We start from the raw sequence: 17,103 nt of genomic DNA, 5'->3' as shown, positions 1-17,103 counted from the left end.
ATTCAATTAGCTAATAATTTCCATCTCATCCTTGCATTAAGGAAATTCTCCCCTGCAATGCCTTCAAGGTTTGAGGCACATTTTGCATAATTAGGTGCACAAATTGCCCTTCGCCAATGGAAAATTCACACACACACAAAAAAAACCTCCTCGTCTCCTCGACTGGCATGAACAATGCAGAAGCTCGTCTCGCAAGGAAACTGAAGAGACGTCCAATCGTCAAGTTGGCCTGTCCCTGGCATATGGATGCAGCAAACGCTAGCCTTTCTGATTTTCAGTACGTCCTTGAAACAACGCTGCAGGTTTAACTCATTCTTTCTTTTGAGATTTTAGAAACGTACTAGAAACCTGCTTGTGGTTTGTAGCTTGGGAAACACCCCTGAGGTGAGCTTTATCGGACAGGTGCACATTTTTAACCCGTATCAACCTTTAATCTAGCATCTTACGTGCACCTCTGGGGTATTTGCACATAGTGATAATTAAAGGAAAGTAGAAGCGTCATGGCATGAAGTAATCCCTGACAGCGGCTCTACAGGCTCTTTTCCCCTCTATTCTCCTCCTGTGCTAATCTATCATTAAACAATTTGTTTCCCAGACGTTATCTGCTTCATGCGTTACTGGCTGCACTGTTGGATTATGTTTGTTAATGACGTTATCACAAGCACCCTCAGCTGCTGTTTTGCCCAGCCATAGTGTGTGTATGTCTGAAGTCAGCTTTTCCTACAAAGGACAAGGGAACTCTTCTAAAGAAAACCACTGCCACCTAGTGGACAAACTGCAGCCATGAATCCTGTTTGCTTAACAATCGAATAGTTGTGATGAATTAGAAATGAAACATTCTGACTCGTGAATGACATAAATGTATTTTCTTCAGTGAGAAGTTATAAAAACTTCCCCTGACTTCACTATTTGCATTTCAAAGCATTTCTGCATTTCCACTCATTGCCTCTTTTCCATTTTACTTAGACTCAGGTCAAAACCTGATTTTGAGTTCATACCTGCTCATATCAGAGGGTAATTGGCAGCAGACCGCAGGCTGGAGGAGTCCCACAGGTCTGTTTTGTTTACTGATAAAATTTGGCATCCTTGAGATGCCTCTCCGCTTTATCAAGCCGTCTTTCCGAGGCAACTGCAGTATGCTAATCCTTGAAGACTTCAGCTCCCACCTGCCAAACCTCATTATTTTCATGCTATTTTTGAGATAAACAATGCAGAGTAGCTCAGTGCCAGTGAGAGTTCCTCCCATCGTACAGTAATGGAGATGGAGATGGCAAACAGAGCCAGCGGCAAAGGAACAGGCTTCGTCTAATGTTGGCTCATGCCAAGGTCACTTACTTTTATTTACATTCTGAAGCACCGATCAAACACTTTAAAATGCTTTTTGTTCATTTATCCTGAATATTTAATTATCTTTAGCAGCATATGGCTCCTACTGCAGGTGACTTTCATGATAATGGGTACTTTTAAAATAAAAGTTTAACTCAAACTTAGAAGAAAATAAACTTACTTTGCATGTGGGAGTTATTCATCGATGTGTGCCTTTTTTTAACCTGTGCAATTAATTGGATTTAGTAATCACACAATTAAAATGTTCAATGAAATGTCATCAATGTGTTCCAAGTCATTAGAAGCAATATCTCGAAAACTGCCTGAGCTACACAAAAGAAGAAGAGAAATGTGACAAGGAAAAGGGAAATGAGTGAACCTGGACTCACAGCTGGGAGAGAGAAAGATCCAACCTCAGACCAACTGGACCTTTACAGAACAATAGCAGCAGAGATGAAACATGACTTTCCACTCAAATACAGAAGAGGCTTGTGTGTGTGTGTGTGTGTGTGTGTGTGTGTGTGTGTGTGTGTGTGTGTGTGTGTGTGTCTGCTATTTGTCTCTACCCCCGTCCTCCCCCGATCTCTTGGATATTCCTTTCCTTATCTGAAACACCTCTATCCCCATGAATGCAAATAAGCCCTCCCCCGTGTGCCGGGGTCCATTCCTCCCACTCTGGACCATTCCCTTCATTAGCATGAGCACAATAGCTAAGACAGAAAACAGCGAGCAGAAACCACTAAACCAGTTTCAGAGCTCATTACTATTCTTGAACCACCAGCTTTTCTATCGCGCCCTTTGTTATTCTTAAAAAACAATCACCAGGCGTCACGTCCTTTGAGTTACACTGCAGCTCCCTACACACGCTGACCAGCAAAGTGCACAATTTGACTTGTTAAGATGTGCAATTTAGTCAGAAAATTAAGGAAAATTGCAGCCGTTTACAGTTGTTACAGTTGTCCATGACAATGAGGTGATACAACAAAACACAGGAGCAAAGAAAGATCATCAAACCCACATGATAGGAGACTTGACGAAGCACAGAAAGACGTGGAGGTTGATGCTGGTCAATTGTTTATTGATAGACAAACCGGTCGGTACATTTGTCTAATATGGCAGCAGTGTCAGCAATTGCAAATCCCAGACATGTAACCAATATAAATACGTTGAGTATCAGAACTGAGTCTGTTAGTCAAGTGTACGACAGTACTGCAAAAGATAACAACAAAAACTAGCTTATAGGAGGCAAAAATTCTGATATTTCACAGAAATAGGTAGTATTGAAAAGGAATGCACCAAAAAATCTGCTCAAAAAGTACAGACGTCAAAAAAAAAGAAAAAAGATCTTTGACCATATGTACAAGACAATACATCCATCAGTTTGAAAGGGAGATTTCAGTGCAAATTCAGTTTGACAACAATCGATTTCAAAAAGGGGGCATGTTATTAAAAGAACCCTTTGTGCACCAAGTAAATCCCTGAGGTTTGTACATTCAATATCAAAAAGGACAAACATTGATAAAAGACAACTGGATGTCTGAAGGTTTGTCAGAAAACTAATACTGTCAATGAAAAAATCATCAAAAAAACGGTAACAATAAAGAAATAGACGTTTAGGCATCAGCCATCATAAAGTATATAAACTAAAAGATAAGGGCCCCAAGTACAATGCAAAGAGGGGATTAAAAGAGATAGAGCTTCAAACAAAATGCCACAAAACAACTGCTTTGAACTGCCTTTTGCCTGGAGGACAACATGCAGGGTTTAAACAGACCCACGACTCGGTTTCTTTTCACACACGTGCAAATGTCCAGGAGGGAGGAATGAGCTGCGGTGGCGGGGGAGCGGAGAGGCGCAACGCATTTGAATGCTGAGCCGGCGTGTTTAGCAGTACCCAAGAACGTAAGCGGCGTGTTAGCAACAAAACGCTTAAAGAGTTCAGTCAATCAAAAAAAAAAATAAAATAAAAAAAAAAATTACAAAGCTCATGAATCACCCGTGAATGAGTGACACGCCGTGGTGCAAGGCTCGCTTCCACATGTAGTAGGTGGAGCGCGGCGTCAAGGGGAAGTAGGACCGGAACTCCTTAAACGTGGGGAAGGATTTCTCCTCAAAGCGCTGCTGCAGGAACAGCTTGGCCTTGGCCTTGAAGTTGGCCAGCGCCACCACATCCAGCCCGAACATCTGCGGGTCCGCGGGCGCCCTGGCGTGGAAGGCGTGCTTAGGGTGCGGGCCGTCGGCCGAGGACACGGCGGGGGTCCCCGTGTACCTCGCGCCCTCATAGAACGGCACCGCGTGCTGGACCCCCACCCTGGGCTCCAGCGGGCCCGACCCGGTGCCCTCCACGCGCTGCTGCGTGCTCCGCTGGACGGCCGCCGCCTTCTTCCTGGCGCCCGGCTTGCCGCGCCACAGCCAGTAGAAACAAGTCGACACGGACGGGAACTTGAGCTTGAACTTTATCAGGGGCCACTTGGACTTCTGGACGTGCAGCTTCGCGGCCTCTCGCAGCCGTTTGTTATTCATGTGCGCGAGCTTGAAGCTCTTGTGGCTTCTCCTGCAGATCCTCGTTCGGGCCACGACGGGCTGGTTCCCATTGGGCGGCACCGGCGACAGGCTGTGCGGACTCTGGCTCTTGTCGGCATCGGAGCCGTCCTCGCTGCTGCCGACGCCGCCCTTGTAGCCTCCGTTGAACAACAGGGCCTCTCTCCTCCAGTTGTAGTAGGTCGATCGGGAGATGCCCGGAAAGTTCCTTTTGAAGATCTTGAAGGGCAGGGAGGTGTTCATGGCGATGCAGCTCTGCAGCGAGCGCTTCGCCTCCTGCATGTGCGCGACGTTCTGGGCCCGCTCCAGTTCCAGCTTGCCGAGGCTGAGGCCGAACATCCGGGCCACGCTGTCGTGCGGCTCCACCTCGTCTTGAGTTGCGTCGGGTGAAGACCAGGCCTCCTGCTCCGTGCTCTCCCCGGGGCTAATCTCCCCGGCGGACGATGATGTGGAGAAGTTCCCTCCAGACTTCAGAAGCTCGTGCTTCCAGTTGTAGTAGGACGACCTCGATATCTCGGGGAAGAACTTCTTGAACTGGTGCAGAGGGATGAGCCTCCCATCCAGGTAGCAGGACTGCAGGAAATACTTTGCCTCATAGCGGGCTGCAGACTTTTTGCAGTGCTCCTGCGTCTGCTTCTTCCAGCGGTAGAAGGTCCTTTTGGTGATGTTGTACTTGTCCTTCAGGTTTGAGTAAGACAGGTGCGAATCCCGGCTCAGGAGCTCCTCGCTCTTGATCGGCAACGCCTTGTCCCCCTCTGGACTCCCAAAGGTGAGACCACTCGTCTGGACTAGAGCCACAAAATAATTGGGCCTGAACAAAGACTCCGACTGCAGCTCGCCCGACCACATGATGTGGAGAGTGACCGGCTCCGACTCTTTGGGCCAGGTCCTGGGGCGTATGACTCGGTTGAAGTAGGGCCTGATCTTGAGGTTGAACATGGGGTAGATGGAGTAGATGTTGGACTGGAGGACCGACGCCAGGGCGTACACGTGCCACATGTTGGCATAGGAGCCGGGGAAGCAGGAGGCTTTGACGTCCGCATCAAAGATGGCCTGCAGGACTGCGGCGGGCAGGTTGAGCATGTCCTCGGACTCCTCCGCACTGAGACTGAAGCGAACAGCCTGGAGCATCATTTTCGAATCGATCATGCCGGACAGGTAGTAGCGCTTCCACAGCACCATTTCCACCACGGTCCGAACCTGAGGGGAACAGTTTCACTTAATAAAGTCTGTCTTGATGTTTTTTTTTTTTTTGATACAACAAGCATTTTAACCACAACGCTGAACCACGGCTCACCTGTAGTTCCAAGCTCAGTCCGGTGTTGCCCACCAACAGCAGGCTCACGGCATCGAACAGCTGGTTGCCCTCTCCCTTACAGTTGAGGGGCAGGAGGTCTCCGGGCGCGTCGGCCGGGTACAGGCCGTGAGCCGCGTCGTCAACGCCCGCCCACTCCAGGAAGTTCTGACACGGCGCCGTGGGAAGAGGGAAGGGAGCGAGGACCTGGTCCACCTCCGCCGCCACCTGGGTCAGAGCGTCCAGGCCGGAGCTCTCCGTGGCCTCCTGGAGCTGCCCCAGAACGGAGAGCACCACCTCGTTTCTCTGGAGCATAGCTGCAGAACTGCTGGGAGTTGCGGGGACGGAAGAATCACAGCGTTCCACAATGTCAAATTCTCAATAGCAGAGGAAACAACAGAAAACTAAAGTGCACTTCAACCAGAAATACCCGAATAAACGGAAATACTCGCATCCTTCTTACACTTAATCGCGAATGCGCAGAAAAATCCAAACACGCGTCACTTTAACTTACGCGAGAACGTTCTCTGCGCTGATTGGTCTCATATTTCTGCCGCGGGAACCAAAAAAAAGTAAATATTGGAAGATGATCCTGTGTTGAGAGAGATTTTATGGTGGAGGTCCACCAACGCTTGCATTTACCACAAATCCTACAGTGTGAAAATGAAACGCGGTCACGCGCTGATTCGCGGCCTTTGGTCCCGGTTTGGTTCGGTTCGGTTCGCGTTCTCGCCTCATTTTGGGGAATCTCGGTGCGCGTGCCAATACCGTGTTCACCACAGACAAACGAACCGCACCACGACGGAAAACGAACTTGAGTCCACTTCAGTCGAACTAAATCCTGATATCACGCGTATCTTGACGTAAAGAAAACCACTAAGTCCTCATAAATCGCACGCGCTGCTCCTCGTCTTACCTGAGCGACCGGGGTGAATTGCGTCGTGCGGGAACTCGCTTCCTCGTGTGGCTTCGCCGCTGATACTGTTGATCTCGCGCTCTGGGAGTTTCAGTCCATTGGTTGCGGGAGTGTCCTGTTCGCCGGTGAGCGCAGGAGATTTGGGGAGTGATAAGCAGCACCTCCCATCAGGAAATGGTCAATCGTCGGTTTACTTTTTTTTTTTTTGTCTCCGTCCTGAGAAACACCTCCCCCCTTCCCTCCCCCCCTCGGGCGGACGACAGCCAGGGTCAATTTCAATGTGAAGTGTTAACAAAAGCCTACGTGTGAGGGTCCGCGCGCTCGGCCAACAGGTATCGGTGCGTTCAGGCTCTGCTCCGTCAAAGCCAACTGCGGACGTCAACTTTCAAGGTTATTACTCAAGCGGCGTCCAAGGCAAAACATGAATGCACCATATTTGTTGTAACGTGGCAGAAGAAAAGAGAATTTGCGGCCATTGAGATTTTAACATTTTCTTATTAAGTTCAAAACTGCACATTTACACCCACCGTCCTCTTTGTGGATTACAGTGTTCAGACAGGCTGCAGAGGACTGAGTGGGTGTGTGGGTGTGTGTGTGTGTGGGGGGGGGGGGGTCTTGTTTCTCCACTCTATCACTTTTAACACCTCTTCTGCTGCCTTTTGCAGGATTCCAGTAATCAAGGCCTTTTGTTCCAGCCACGCACAACAATCCCCGAGCGCGTCCCCCAACCCCCCTCGGCCTCTACTGTAGACCCCGGCCTGTGGCTCTGCACCTACAGTATGCACACATTCACACGAAGGGGGGGGGGGGGGGGTTCAAGGCTTCGGCCCAAAGCTTATCAGCTGGTTGTGTGTGTGCAGTGGAAGAACGCAAGTCTGCCACTTGACTTCCGATATTACATTAGAGATAACACGTACAGACATCCTTCACTTATATATTACCACACATACTGCAATCTTTGAAGTAAATGCTTTTGAGGTCAAACTCCGTTGAAAGTTTCGAAATCAGGTAGCAGGACAAACAATTTTACTGTAAATGTTCAAATGCTGATGGTGACTCGGTTTATGGAGAAAGAGAGAGGTCACAATGGACACAACTTATTGATAGTGAAATGAAAACATGACAGGGCTGTGATGTGTAATGAGCTCCTCCGACAGTTTCTCCCCCTTCTTGTTTGCGTGGTCCCTCACCTTCCGCCCTTCAGACTCTCGGCTGAGCCGCGCCGCGCTGCGAACACAGTAGTGGGCCGGCTGCGAGGCATTTAAAATGCTAATGGGCCAACGCCGGGGCCGGCTCCGGGAGTCTCTCACCTGCTGTGGCTGTGTGTACTGGCAGGGAGAAGGCGAGCGGAGGAACCAGGCCAGCGGCCTGATGACAGAATGCCATTCAACATGCTCGCACGAGCACAATGACGCGGTCGCCCCGAAGAGCAGCTCAGGCCAAGTCGGGTTCCTGCCAGGGTTTTAGGTGAGCGGCTGTGCTTTTTGCACAACCAGCCCTGTTCTCTTTTAATCAGTGTGTTCTTTTACTCTGTATGAATAGCTAATGAGAAGCAAAAGGGAGGAAAGGAAATGTGGAGGCCTTGTTTTATTTACGTTGCCATAAGGAGATTTTGTGACTTTACCTTGATGTGACTTAAACCCACACGCTTCCATTTTAGAATTAAAAGTGACACATTTTAAATAAAAAACACAATAATATTTTTAAAGCTTTGTTTTACAGCTGCAACTTTTTTTTACACAAATTTCAAGATGATTTGATTTATTGAAAGTTTAAACACAACTTTGTAAGTCATGTTAGAATTGATGTTGAAAATATTCTTTATTTTTACAAAATATTCTCAAGCATATACAGAATAGAACTTTTGTATTCAATACACATTTAAGGATACCTAAGAATGCACCTGAGAGAAATGCAGAAAATGACAGATTTAGAATGAACTGAGTGGGGAAAACGGCCGTTATCGGACTGTTGGGACTAGTTGCATCGGACACACGCGTATTCAGTGGACTCGCACTCCTGAACCAACACTCTCTCAGAGCCAGCTGAGAAACAAATGTCAGCATAAATGAGATCATCTGAAGTCAGGACCTAAAAACACAGCATTTTATTAATTTTGAATGTAGCCAAAAGCACAAATAATGTGTGTAGGATTCAAATCTACTTACATTATTGGAAGTGTGTTGAACTGAACTGGGCTCGTGCAACAGCTGACTGTCTAATACAAGAACACACGCAATTACATTTAAATGCAATTGGTTTTCACCCATTATAAAGTTGACAAAAGTTCTTTTTTCTAAGCTATAGGATCAGGCTTGTACAATAAAAGCTAACCATGTTAACCATCCAGCAGCCTGTGACTCATCTGACCCCGTGACCCTTCATTTGCTAAAGAGTTTCCATACATACGATACCAGTGAAAACATATTAGCACACATCATGTAACATAAGACCACAGAGGTATAGTTGTGCAATGTGATGTAAGGAAGGGCCCAAGAATCTGCACAGGTTTCTCTGCTCAGACGTGCACATGAGCGGCGATTACCACACACTCGTCCTATAGCTTCAGGAAGTTTAGGACAACTTACTTCTTCTTCTTTTGTTGGTGACGAACACCGCGAGCGCCGCTGACACGGCGACGCAGGCCACGACCCCCGCGGCTCCCCAGGCGGCGTACGTGGGGCCACCTGAGAGGGGCAAACGGCACCCGTTTAACATGGTGAGGCGATGCTTTGCCTCCGTTGGCCAGACGCGAAGCCACGGCAGCTCAGCTGCTCACAAACCAAAGGGCGGAAAATACAAAACAGCTGATTTCCTTATTAGGATACCAATTTTATACTGAAAACTAAAAAAAAATCACTTCTTCACTGGATGCTGTTAATTACATAACACTCAATCTTACAACTAATGGAATTCTAAAATTTCAACAGACCATTACAGGGCTTTGTATGCAAGTGTTGTACATCATTGTACCTTGATTTGCAGTTTCCACTTGGAATCTTCTGCCACTTCTTTTAAGATCTACAACAAAAACGGGATTCAACATTAATCCATTTGCATTTACCAGTACAACTAGTCACCAGACGTGAGGTATCGCACCTGATGCTCCTACTGTCAGCGCCGGTGAAGTCTGGGTTTGTTCACCCACAGCAACCTGGCACCTAAATGTCTTGGTTTCAGCTCTTTGAAGGGACACGCTCAGAGTTGTGTTACAGCTCGTCCACTTTTTTATCTGATGTTGGGCGTCCTCCTGTACCGCGTTGCCGGCTTCGTCCACCCACGTCAGGTCGACCCATCGTTGCTGCTGTGTGTAGCAGTGGGTGCGTTCTATGTAGGTGAGGAAAACACACTGCAGAGATGCCGTTTTCTTCGACTCCGGAGCAACTGAGGGGGCAGAAATGCAGATAAAGGGGATCATAGCACCGATTTCTCATTATGTCCCCTATAAACTTCGATGTAGTCAGGTGAAGCACATCAACCCACACAGCCCCAACATTTGAATCTTTACAGTACTGCACTCACTCTGAGAAGAAAAGTCATTATTTCTTCGCCTGCAGTGATGATGTCCCACATCCTCGTCTGTTAGATTTGAAAGGTGCACGATGCATTTGTCCTCTGGCACGGCCCTCTGCAGCTCTCCATTACTCACTACAGCAACATATTCAGCTCGTGTGCCTTTGCTGATCTCCCACATATGGAAGCAGACTTCTCCAAAGCCCCCTTCACAGGGATATTTAATATCATAAGCCCTCTCACTAAATATCCAAGCATCTGCTCCTGGAAAGAGACGACAAGGTGGAAGATGTGTATTCATTCTGCCACAGAGTAGGATCACAGATTTGAACTCATAATTCTCTTACCTGTTCTGGTCAAACAGAGCAGAACCAGGCTCGTCGTTATACCAGTGGCTCCAACCATCCTGTGACCCGTTCACCCTGAAGTGGCACAGACGCTCACAGTCATTGCTCTTAAGATCAGCCAAGTGTGATGTCACTTCCTGTGTTTGCCAAAAGCATTCATCAGTGCTACAGTGCTACGCAATGTTCTTTTTGCATACGGTGTGTACAGCATGTCCTGTGTCAACAGGGATGACGTTGTGATGCAAAGAAGATACTTCAGTAAAACAAATCTGGAATATTATACTTCTATTATGAAAAAAAATTATATATGTATATATATATACATATATATATATATATATATATATATATATATATATATATATATATATATATATATATATATATATATATAGACACACACTAAACATATCTAAGCATATACTAAGCTGTATAGATACTAAGCATACAGAAAAGTCTAAGTATGCTTATTCTTAGGCATAAGTATAACTTCATTATTTCTGCAGTATGCACCAAAGTGTCCATATATAAGCTAAACAGTTTGAGAATTAAATTTTGAGCAGTATTAATATACAAATAAAAGCACACTAGACTGACCTGCAAAAAGAACAACGTTGTTGCAGTTACCACAGCTCACCAGTAGACGGTGCTGACGTTCTTCCAACTCCACTGTCCACTTCCTTTTTTATTGATGAAGGTAGTCGAATTTGCGTGACTTCAAGTTTTTATTAGCTTCCCCAGAAAAAACAGCATTATTCAGGAGAATCTCATTATGCAAATGTCTCATGTTATAGAACCAAATTATGTTGCATATTATTCTTTGTCTGTTCTTTGTTATCAATTATTGTTAAATTCCAGAAATAAAAGCACAATTTGTCTATGTCAATGTCTATCGTTCCAAACAAATCCATGAATTTTAAAGATGGTTCTGTTTGGTCCAAGCTTACTTGAATACTCCTCCTGATTAATAACTTAGTCACGGCTACTCTCTTTATGGTACCACAATTTATTGTCTGCACTTTCCATAACAGATGCAGCATGACTCAGGAGAGTGAGACCAGGTGTCGGCTGGTTTCTCTGCAGCACCCAATGGAACAAACACCAGGAATTTGTCGAATCTGTGCTGGATGTTCTATTGCACATGGTTATAGTTAATAAATAACATTCAGTAGCAGCAAATGTCAGATATTTTTGTAAAACCAGTGTATGTGGTATTTATCAACTTGTTATTACAGTACATTTTATCTTGTGTCATAATTCTCAATTGTCAATTCTTTAAAACACTAAATTGCATTTTACGTACGCGTTGTGCTGGAGGTGCTGTATAAATAACACCTAGCTGAAAAATTAACATTGAATGCAAACGTGAAGTGTTGTACTTTCCTGAGCCAGGGGACAGAATGTTAGAGAAAAAATTCAACAGCTGTGGAAGAATTATTTTTATTTACCCATTTGTACAGATTTTCAATGACAAATCTAGACAAAGAGGCTACATATGACTATGTTACAAAAAATACCCAGTCGTAGTTCACATCTCTGTAATCTGTAACAGTTCAAAGTCAAACTGTTCGAACAGAGACTTAAACAGACATTTAGAAACACTGCTTTAGACTGAGGCCAAAAAGTATATATATGTATATGTATATATATATATTTATATATATATAGATTCATGTTCAAACATGCATACTCTCACACACACTTCAAAATCAACACAATAATCCAGTTACATCCTGTGCATATTGCATCTTATCACATGCGTCACATCACCTGGACTTAATAGTATCAGTTAAGTTTGGGATCCAGTCTCCACAGCAGAGACAGCAACCGTCGCCTACGTTAACATTCTCATCAGCAAACTGCACGTAGGCCTCGGATGTTTTCTAGTGCCTCAGAGCGCGAAGCTTCACGCTGGTAGTGTGGAAAGTGAAGCAGCAGGACGTGCACTGAGAACACCTGTGAGCTGACACAGGCGCGTTACATTCACTACACTGAGGGGTTAGTGCTCGCTCTCCTGCTGTCTCTGTCACGGCCTTCACACAAATGACAGTTACGCTTTAATTGGAACTGACAAAGTTACAGGGGAGAAAGAAAACATACCCAAAGCCCACCTCAGATACTTACAGTTATTCAGCTACACACAAATACACACATGTCAGGAAACAGCTGAATTCTCCCATAGGGACAGACACTGAAATGCAGAATGGAGGAATAACTCCAAGGTCCTATAGAAGAAATGTCTGACATGACTTTATTTTCTATACACACGTTTTCTGAGGTTTCCCATGTCAGCTCTTACATTGTTTGTGACTACAAAGAGAGTTGTCAAGCAATTAAATATATAATATTTAATACCTCCCCAACAGTACCATGGTTCAAGAATGAGTAAAAATAAATTGCACTGAACAACACACAGCAGCTTTGTGTTCAACAGGGGCCATGTTTACATCTATATGATGCAAGAGGAGTAGGAATCATACAACAAATCGGGAGCATTTGAAATATAGGAGACATAAGCAGCCTCAGGTTGCAAATAAATGTAAGATCAACATCTTTGTATTTAGTTGCAACATGTACAAAATTTAAAACACAATCCCAAACAATGAACTTGAGTAGTGGGACACGTAATGCTTCCCACACAGCACAGTGTCCACTTTTGGTTGAGGCCCTTAACAAAACGGCAGCAAAGTTATAATAGCATTTACGTTTAATTTGGTAATTGCGATATGCCAAAAAATATATATATATATATAAAACATAATGAGGCCTACAATCCTGATTCTCACACGCATTGCATTCAGTCCTTGAAGAGCCCTTCAGACCAGTGGAGTGTAAACTGTGTGCCTTCGTTACGATCGGAGAATAGCTGAAATGTTTTTTTTTTTTGGTTGAAAACAGAAATGTGACCTTACCACGTGCTACATTACCTTTTCTCCAACTTAGCTCTTCAGAGGTGCTTTACCCTTCTTTAAAAAAATAAAAGTATTTATAAGGCAGGAATAATATGTCCATTTACATAAAAAATAGGTTACTCAAAACCATTCACACACACACACACACACACACACACACACACACACACACACACACACACACACACACACACACACACACACACACACACACACACACACACACACACACACACACACACACACTTGAGGTTAATATTTCATAGTTCAAGGTAACGATAGACCGAATTCAGTGTCTAAACTGTAGGAACCACAGTCAGCATTCAGGCTAATTTGCAAGTTTAGAACAGGTAAATTCTCAGCAGCTGTTAAAACCTCTTACTAATCATCTGAATGAAGTCTAATCCCTCCCCTTATAGTATTGCTAAAAACAATAGTTTTGAATAATTGTGAATTTAGGAACAAGCATTTATATAATGCTGGTGCTTCTTTCTGACCGGTCCGGTGTGTAACTGAAGCAGGCGGCATCGTCTTTCCAGGTTCAGGGTGAGACCTCTGCTGTGTCACAGGCTGGAGGGCTGGGCCTGCTGCTGTATCTGCGCGTGGTGACTGGTGGACTGCACCAGCTCACAGTCCTGTGGCCCTTGCTCCACTCCCCGGGCGTACATGAGGACCAGGGTGACGGTGGCGAAGGTGGCCGCATTGACGGGGAAGGCGCGCAGCAGCGTGGAGGTGAGGCCTCGCGTGAACACCATGTACCCCTCTCGCTGGACGCTCTGCCGCACGCAGTCAGCGATGCCGCTGTACTGGTTGACTCCGCCCACGCCGTCCGCCTGGAGGCGCGATTTGATCACGTCCACGGGGTAGGTGGAGAGCCAGGAGGCGATGCCCGCCATGCCGCCGGCGAACAGCAGCTTAGGGATCATGTAGCGGTCGTCGGGCTCGCAGCCGAGGCCGCGCGTCAGCACGTCGTACGCCAGGAAATAGACCCCGAAGCCGGGGGTCTCACGGATGAGTGTGGTGACCATGCCTCTGTTGATGCCCCACAGGCCCTCCCGGTTGTAAATGCGCGCCAAGCAGTCCAGCGAGTTCTTGTACAGCTTCCGGGAGGACTTCTTCTTCTCCCCGGTCCCCTGCATCTGCATGCGGGTTTTGGCCAGCTCCATGGGGCAGCAGATCACACACTGGATGGCACCGGCTGCTGCTCCAGCAAAGAACTGGTTCATAGGCGTGTCATGTCCCAGCATGCGCATGGTGTTCCCCTGGACACCGAACACTATAGCGTTGATGAACGTAAGGCCCATCATCGGGGATCCAATGCCTTTATACAAACCAAATACCTGCAGAGAGGGTCACATTGTTTGAGGTTTTAAATAACATGCGTGTGCACATACATAGGACTTCCCCACGTTAGCCCAGTTCCTTGTGTGCTGTTGAACAGTCAACAAAATAACAAATACAAACTAACAAATAAAATAAAACTGATTTTGTTTTTTGCATTGCCATACGGTGTTTACAACCCTGCAGGAAAACGAGCATGTTAACACCCATCGAATGTTTGTTCTTAGTGTTGCACAACGCTGTTTGTTTTTAGGTTACGGTGTTAACTTTTAACTGATATAAGGAGTTTATTTACATACTAGTCACTTATTCTAAACACAGTTCATGCCAGTTCGATTGCAGATCACTCTATCTCTGCTCACTATTTGCTAACTTTGTTAAATATTGAACTGATAATGTATCTTTAACTTTGTTGACTACTGATAAAAGGTAATTGCCTACAATTTGAAGCATTTCCTTAAATAAACCATCACCAGGTTGAACACACAGAGCAATACAGACGAGAACATTATTTGTTACAGTGCATCACAATGACAGTAGAGAGTCTGTGTAAAAATCCACTTACGGACTCCTGACGTATGATGGACTGGAAACAGTGAAAGGTTCCTCGATATAGGGGCTTATCAATACTCTGAACTTGCAAGCGGACCTGGAAAGAAACATCAAACTCTCAAAAACACTGAAACGAAGTAACAACTGAGCAAAAGTAGCCAGCTGTTAGTATGAATGACCCAAATAGCTAAAAATAAACAGGCATAAAAAGGATCGTTCGCTACCTTCACTGTATCAAATGGGTGTCCCACCAAGACGCCAGCAGCACCTGCAAACAGGCAGAAGTAATTTCACTCTGCATTAAACCATCATTCACTGTAGCATTTACGGAACAAGTTTAATCACATATGCACTTCATTTCAACTTGTTTTAATCAAACCCATTCGTGATTCCGCAAACAAAAGATTTGCAAGTAAAACACTGGGCACAACACACACAGCCATCTGGATAAAAGTAGTCTGTCTCCATCAAGCTGCTATAGACTGAGGATGCAGGGGGACTTCCTACACACACTGACCTCCTTTCAATCCATTTATTCTATCTGATACCCTGCCACCATCGTTCTACAAATGAACTGAATTGAATTAAGAATTCTATACATAATCAGCACATACCCACTATATGATTCCAGCTGATAAGTATTTTAATCAATGCAGCAGTATGCAACACTGACTATCATCATAACAGATAAAAGTCAAATGTCAAATTTAAAAAAAAAATTTTAATCATCATTTCATAGGTGTTTATAATGTAGTAATGTGATAGATTTAAAATAATAATAAAATGAAGTACAGTATTTGGAGATTTTTTATTTCACCTATGCCATTACAGTAAACAAACCACAGCATGCTTAACTTGCATAAGTAGTTGTAATCCAGGAACACAAACAGGCATTGGTGTCACACATGTGAATGTGAGCGGGCCAATGACCTCAGTGGACTGGTATGATGCCACAGAAGGAAAAACAAGCACAGGAGGATCTTGCATCATAATTTATTAGTGTCACCGCCCATCTATTAGATTAGGGTCTTATATAGGTTTGTAGATTAAAAGTAAACTTTGAACATGAAGAACAAACATATAGCTTTCTTTAGGTTAGAAGGCTTTGGGTGGGTGTGGAAGTGTGTCAGAGGGGGGCAGCAGGGTGGGAAGCCGCATGGTGTGAAATCAACACGGGGCGGGTCTATGAGGGGGTGTGTACTGATTCATGCCATTGGCCCATTGTGTTTAAGACTGTGGAAAATTTTGGACTGAAGCCCGGGGTTGCAAGTGTTGCTTTGTGACCTCTACAGAGGGTTTACACTAGTTCACACTAGTGAGGCAGGTCCAGTGGGTCTGGAATCTGTAGATCAATTCACCTGACAGACTCATTGCATTGGTCAGTAATAACAAATCTGACGATGCTCTTAGAAATAACAATATTCACAATCGTTGTCTATTCAACGTTGCAGCTACAGTAGAATAAGCCACGCGCCGCTTTGCACACACTTAACGTCAAGTGCAAGGCGTGGGCTTTAACCACATTACGGGATCGGCTTTAGCGCGCGCACCTGCCGCGGGGTTTCCAATGCGCACTGATAATCATGTGATGGAGTTGCATCACATTGTTATGGGTAGTGAAAGAGGTGCTTTGCTGTCCGGTGGTTAAATAAACAGAAGTGGGACAGTGGACATTTCGGGATGTGAAAATCATCGAGTTGGCATCTGTACTTTACAAAGTTATCAAAGAGCTCGGACTTACCTCCCATGCATCCGGCCAAGAAGTCCATCTCCGTCCTTCAACGACACCCAGCTGACGATGACTGAATATTACCTAGAGCTAAATGGAGATGGGTTTAAATGCTCTTTAATTCTTATTTAGCCCTGGACCGTCTAGTCTGCTGAGCACCATACACAAACCGTCTCTGGCGGTTTTAGGTTACTGTCAGTAAACGTCAATGTTAGCTAGCGCTGGCTAGATTTCAAATCCTTCCTCTAAACCCTGACAATATCTTTAATTTCTATGAATAGTTAATTTCCTCTTCTTCTGTTATTCTATTGATGGTCAAACTGCCCCGTTCACCTAACGACCTCCGTCATCCGCTGTGTCGTTAGCAACTGCGGACCCCCTCCCCGCCGCGCCGGCAGAATCAAAGAGGTTTAGATGTGTGGCACCAGAGCTGGCGACGCAGGAAGTAGTAGGGGGCGGGGTTACCGGCGTCTGGCCGAATTTCTGCCCAATGACAGCGCAGGGATAACGCCGACACCTCGCCGCAGACGTCATCGCCGTCAGCAGACGCGTCAACCTGTCGGCTTGTCTGTGTTGTGGAAAAATACCACAGAGTGATTGTGTCGCAGTGGCGCATGCGCTAAAATAGCTCA

The 17,103-nt window shown here is 45.4% G+C and overlaps 3 protein-coding genes and 1 long non-coding RNA gene across 5 annotated transcripts; 1 reads left to right on the top strand and 3 right to left on the bottom strand.

Annotated features, from left to right (window-relative positions):
- Positions 1 to 2,382: 2,382 nt before the first annotated feature.
- Positions 2,383 to 6,233, bottom strand: vrtn (vertebrae development associated). 2 transcript variants are annotated; one of them, XM_029141398.3, is made up of 3 exons: positions 6,078 to 6,233; positions 5,165 to 5,489; positions 2,383 to 5,067 (listed from the first exon to the last, which is right to left on the bottom strand). In XM_029141398.3, the coding sequence occupies exons 2-3, from the start codon at positions 5,474 to 5,476 to the stop codon at positions 3,319 to 3,321; spliced, it is 2,061 nt and encodes a 686-aa protein (XP_028997231.1). In that variant the 5' UTR covers positions 5,477 to 5,489; positions 6,078 to 6,233; the 3' UTR covers positions 2,383 to 3,318. The 2 variants fall into 2 exon arrangements, with proteins under 2 accessions (XP_028997231.1, XP_028997232.1); XM_029141399.3 differs by having other exon boundaries at positions 5,165 to 5,486; positions 6,078 to 6,226.
- A 101-nt stretch (positions 6,234 to 6,334) lies between these two features.
- Positions 6,335 to 11,244, top strand: LOC114849708 (uncharacterized). Its single transcript, XR_003784671.3, has 4 exons — positions 6,335 to 6,467; positions 6,743 to 6,854; positions 7,413 to 7,544; positions 10,969 to 11,244. It is a non-coding gene; the product is annotated as an uncharacterized LOC114849708 (long non-coding RNA).
- Positions 7,874 to 10,066, bottom strand: LOC114849707 (uncharacterized). The gene is made up of 7 exons (XM_029141401.3): positions 9,938 to 10,066; positions 9,600 to 9,854; positions 9,177 to 9,461; positions 9,051 to 9,098; positions 8,666 to 8,764; positions 8,246 to 8,295; positions 7,874 to 8,168 (listed from the first exon to the last, which is right to left on the bottom strand). The coding sequence occupies exons 1-7, from the start codon at positions 9,993 to 9,995 to the stop codon at positions 8,055 to 8,057; spliced, it is 909 nt and encodes a 302-aa protein (XP_028997234.1). The 5' UTR covers positions 9,996 to 10,066; the 3' UTR covers positions 7,874 to 8,054.
- Positions 11,245 to 13,019: 1,775 nt separating the features above from the next.
- On the bottom strand, positions 13,020 to 16,977 carry slc25a29 (solute carrier family 25 member 29). The gene is made up of 4 exons (XM_029141400.3): positions 16,484 to 16,977; positions 14,967 to 15,010; positions 14,756 to 14,839; positions 13,020 to 14,189 (listed from the first exon to the last, which is right to left on the bottom strand). Exons 1-4 carry the CDS (start codon positions 16,509 to 16,511, stop codon positions 13,413 to 13,415), a joined length of 933 nt encoding a protein of 310 aa, XP_028997233.1. The 5' UTR covers positions 16,512 to 16,977; the 3' UTR covers positions 13,020 to 13,412.
- Positions 16,978 to 17,103: the final 126 nt, after the last annotated feature.

Source organism: Betta splendens, chromosome 24 (assembly GCF_900634795.4).
Source record: "Betta splendens chromosome 24, fBetSpl5.4, whole genome shotgun sequence".
Lineage (NCBI taxonomy): Eukaryota > Metazoa > Chordata > Actinopteri > Anabantiformes > Osphronemidae > Betta > Betta splendens.
Note: the sequence above shows the minus strand (reverse complement) of the source record. Positions and strands in the feature narration are given on the sequence as shown.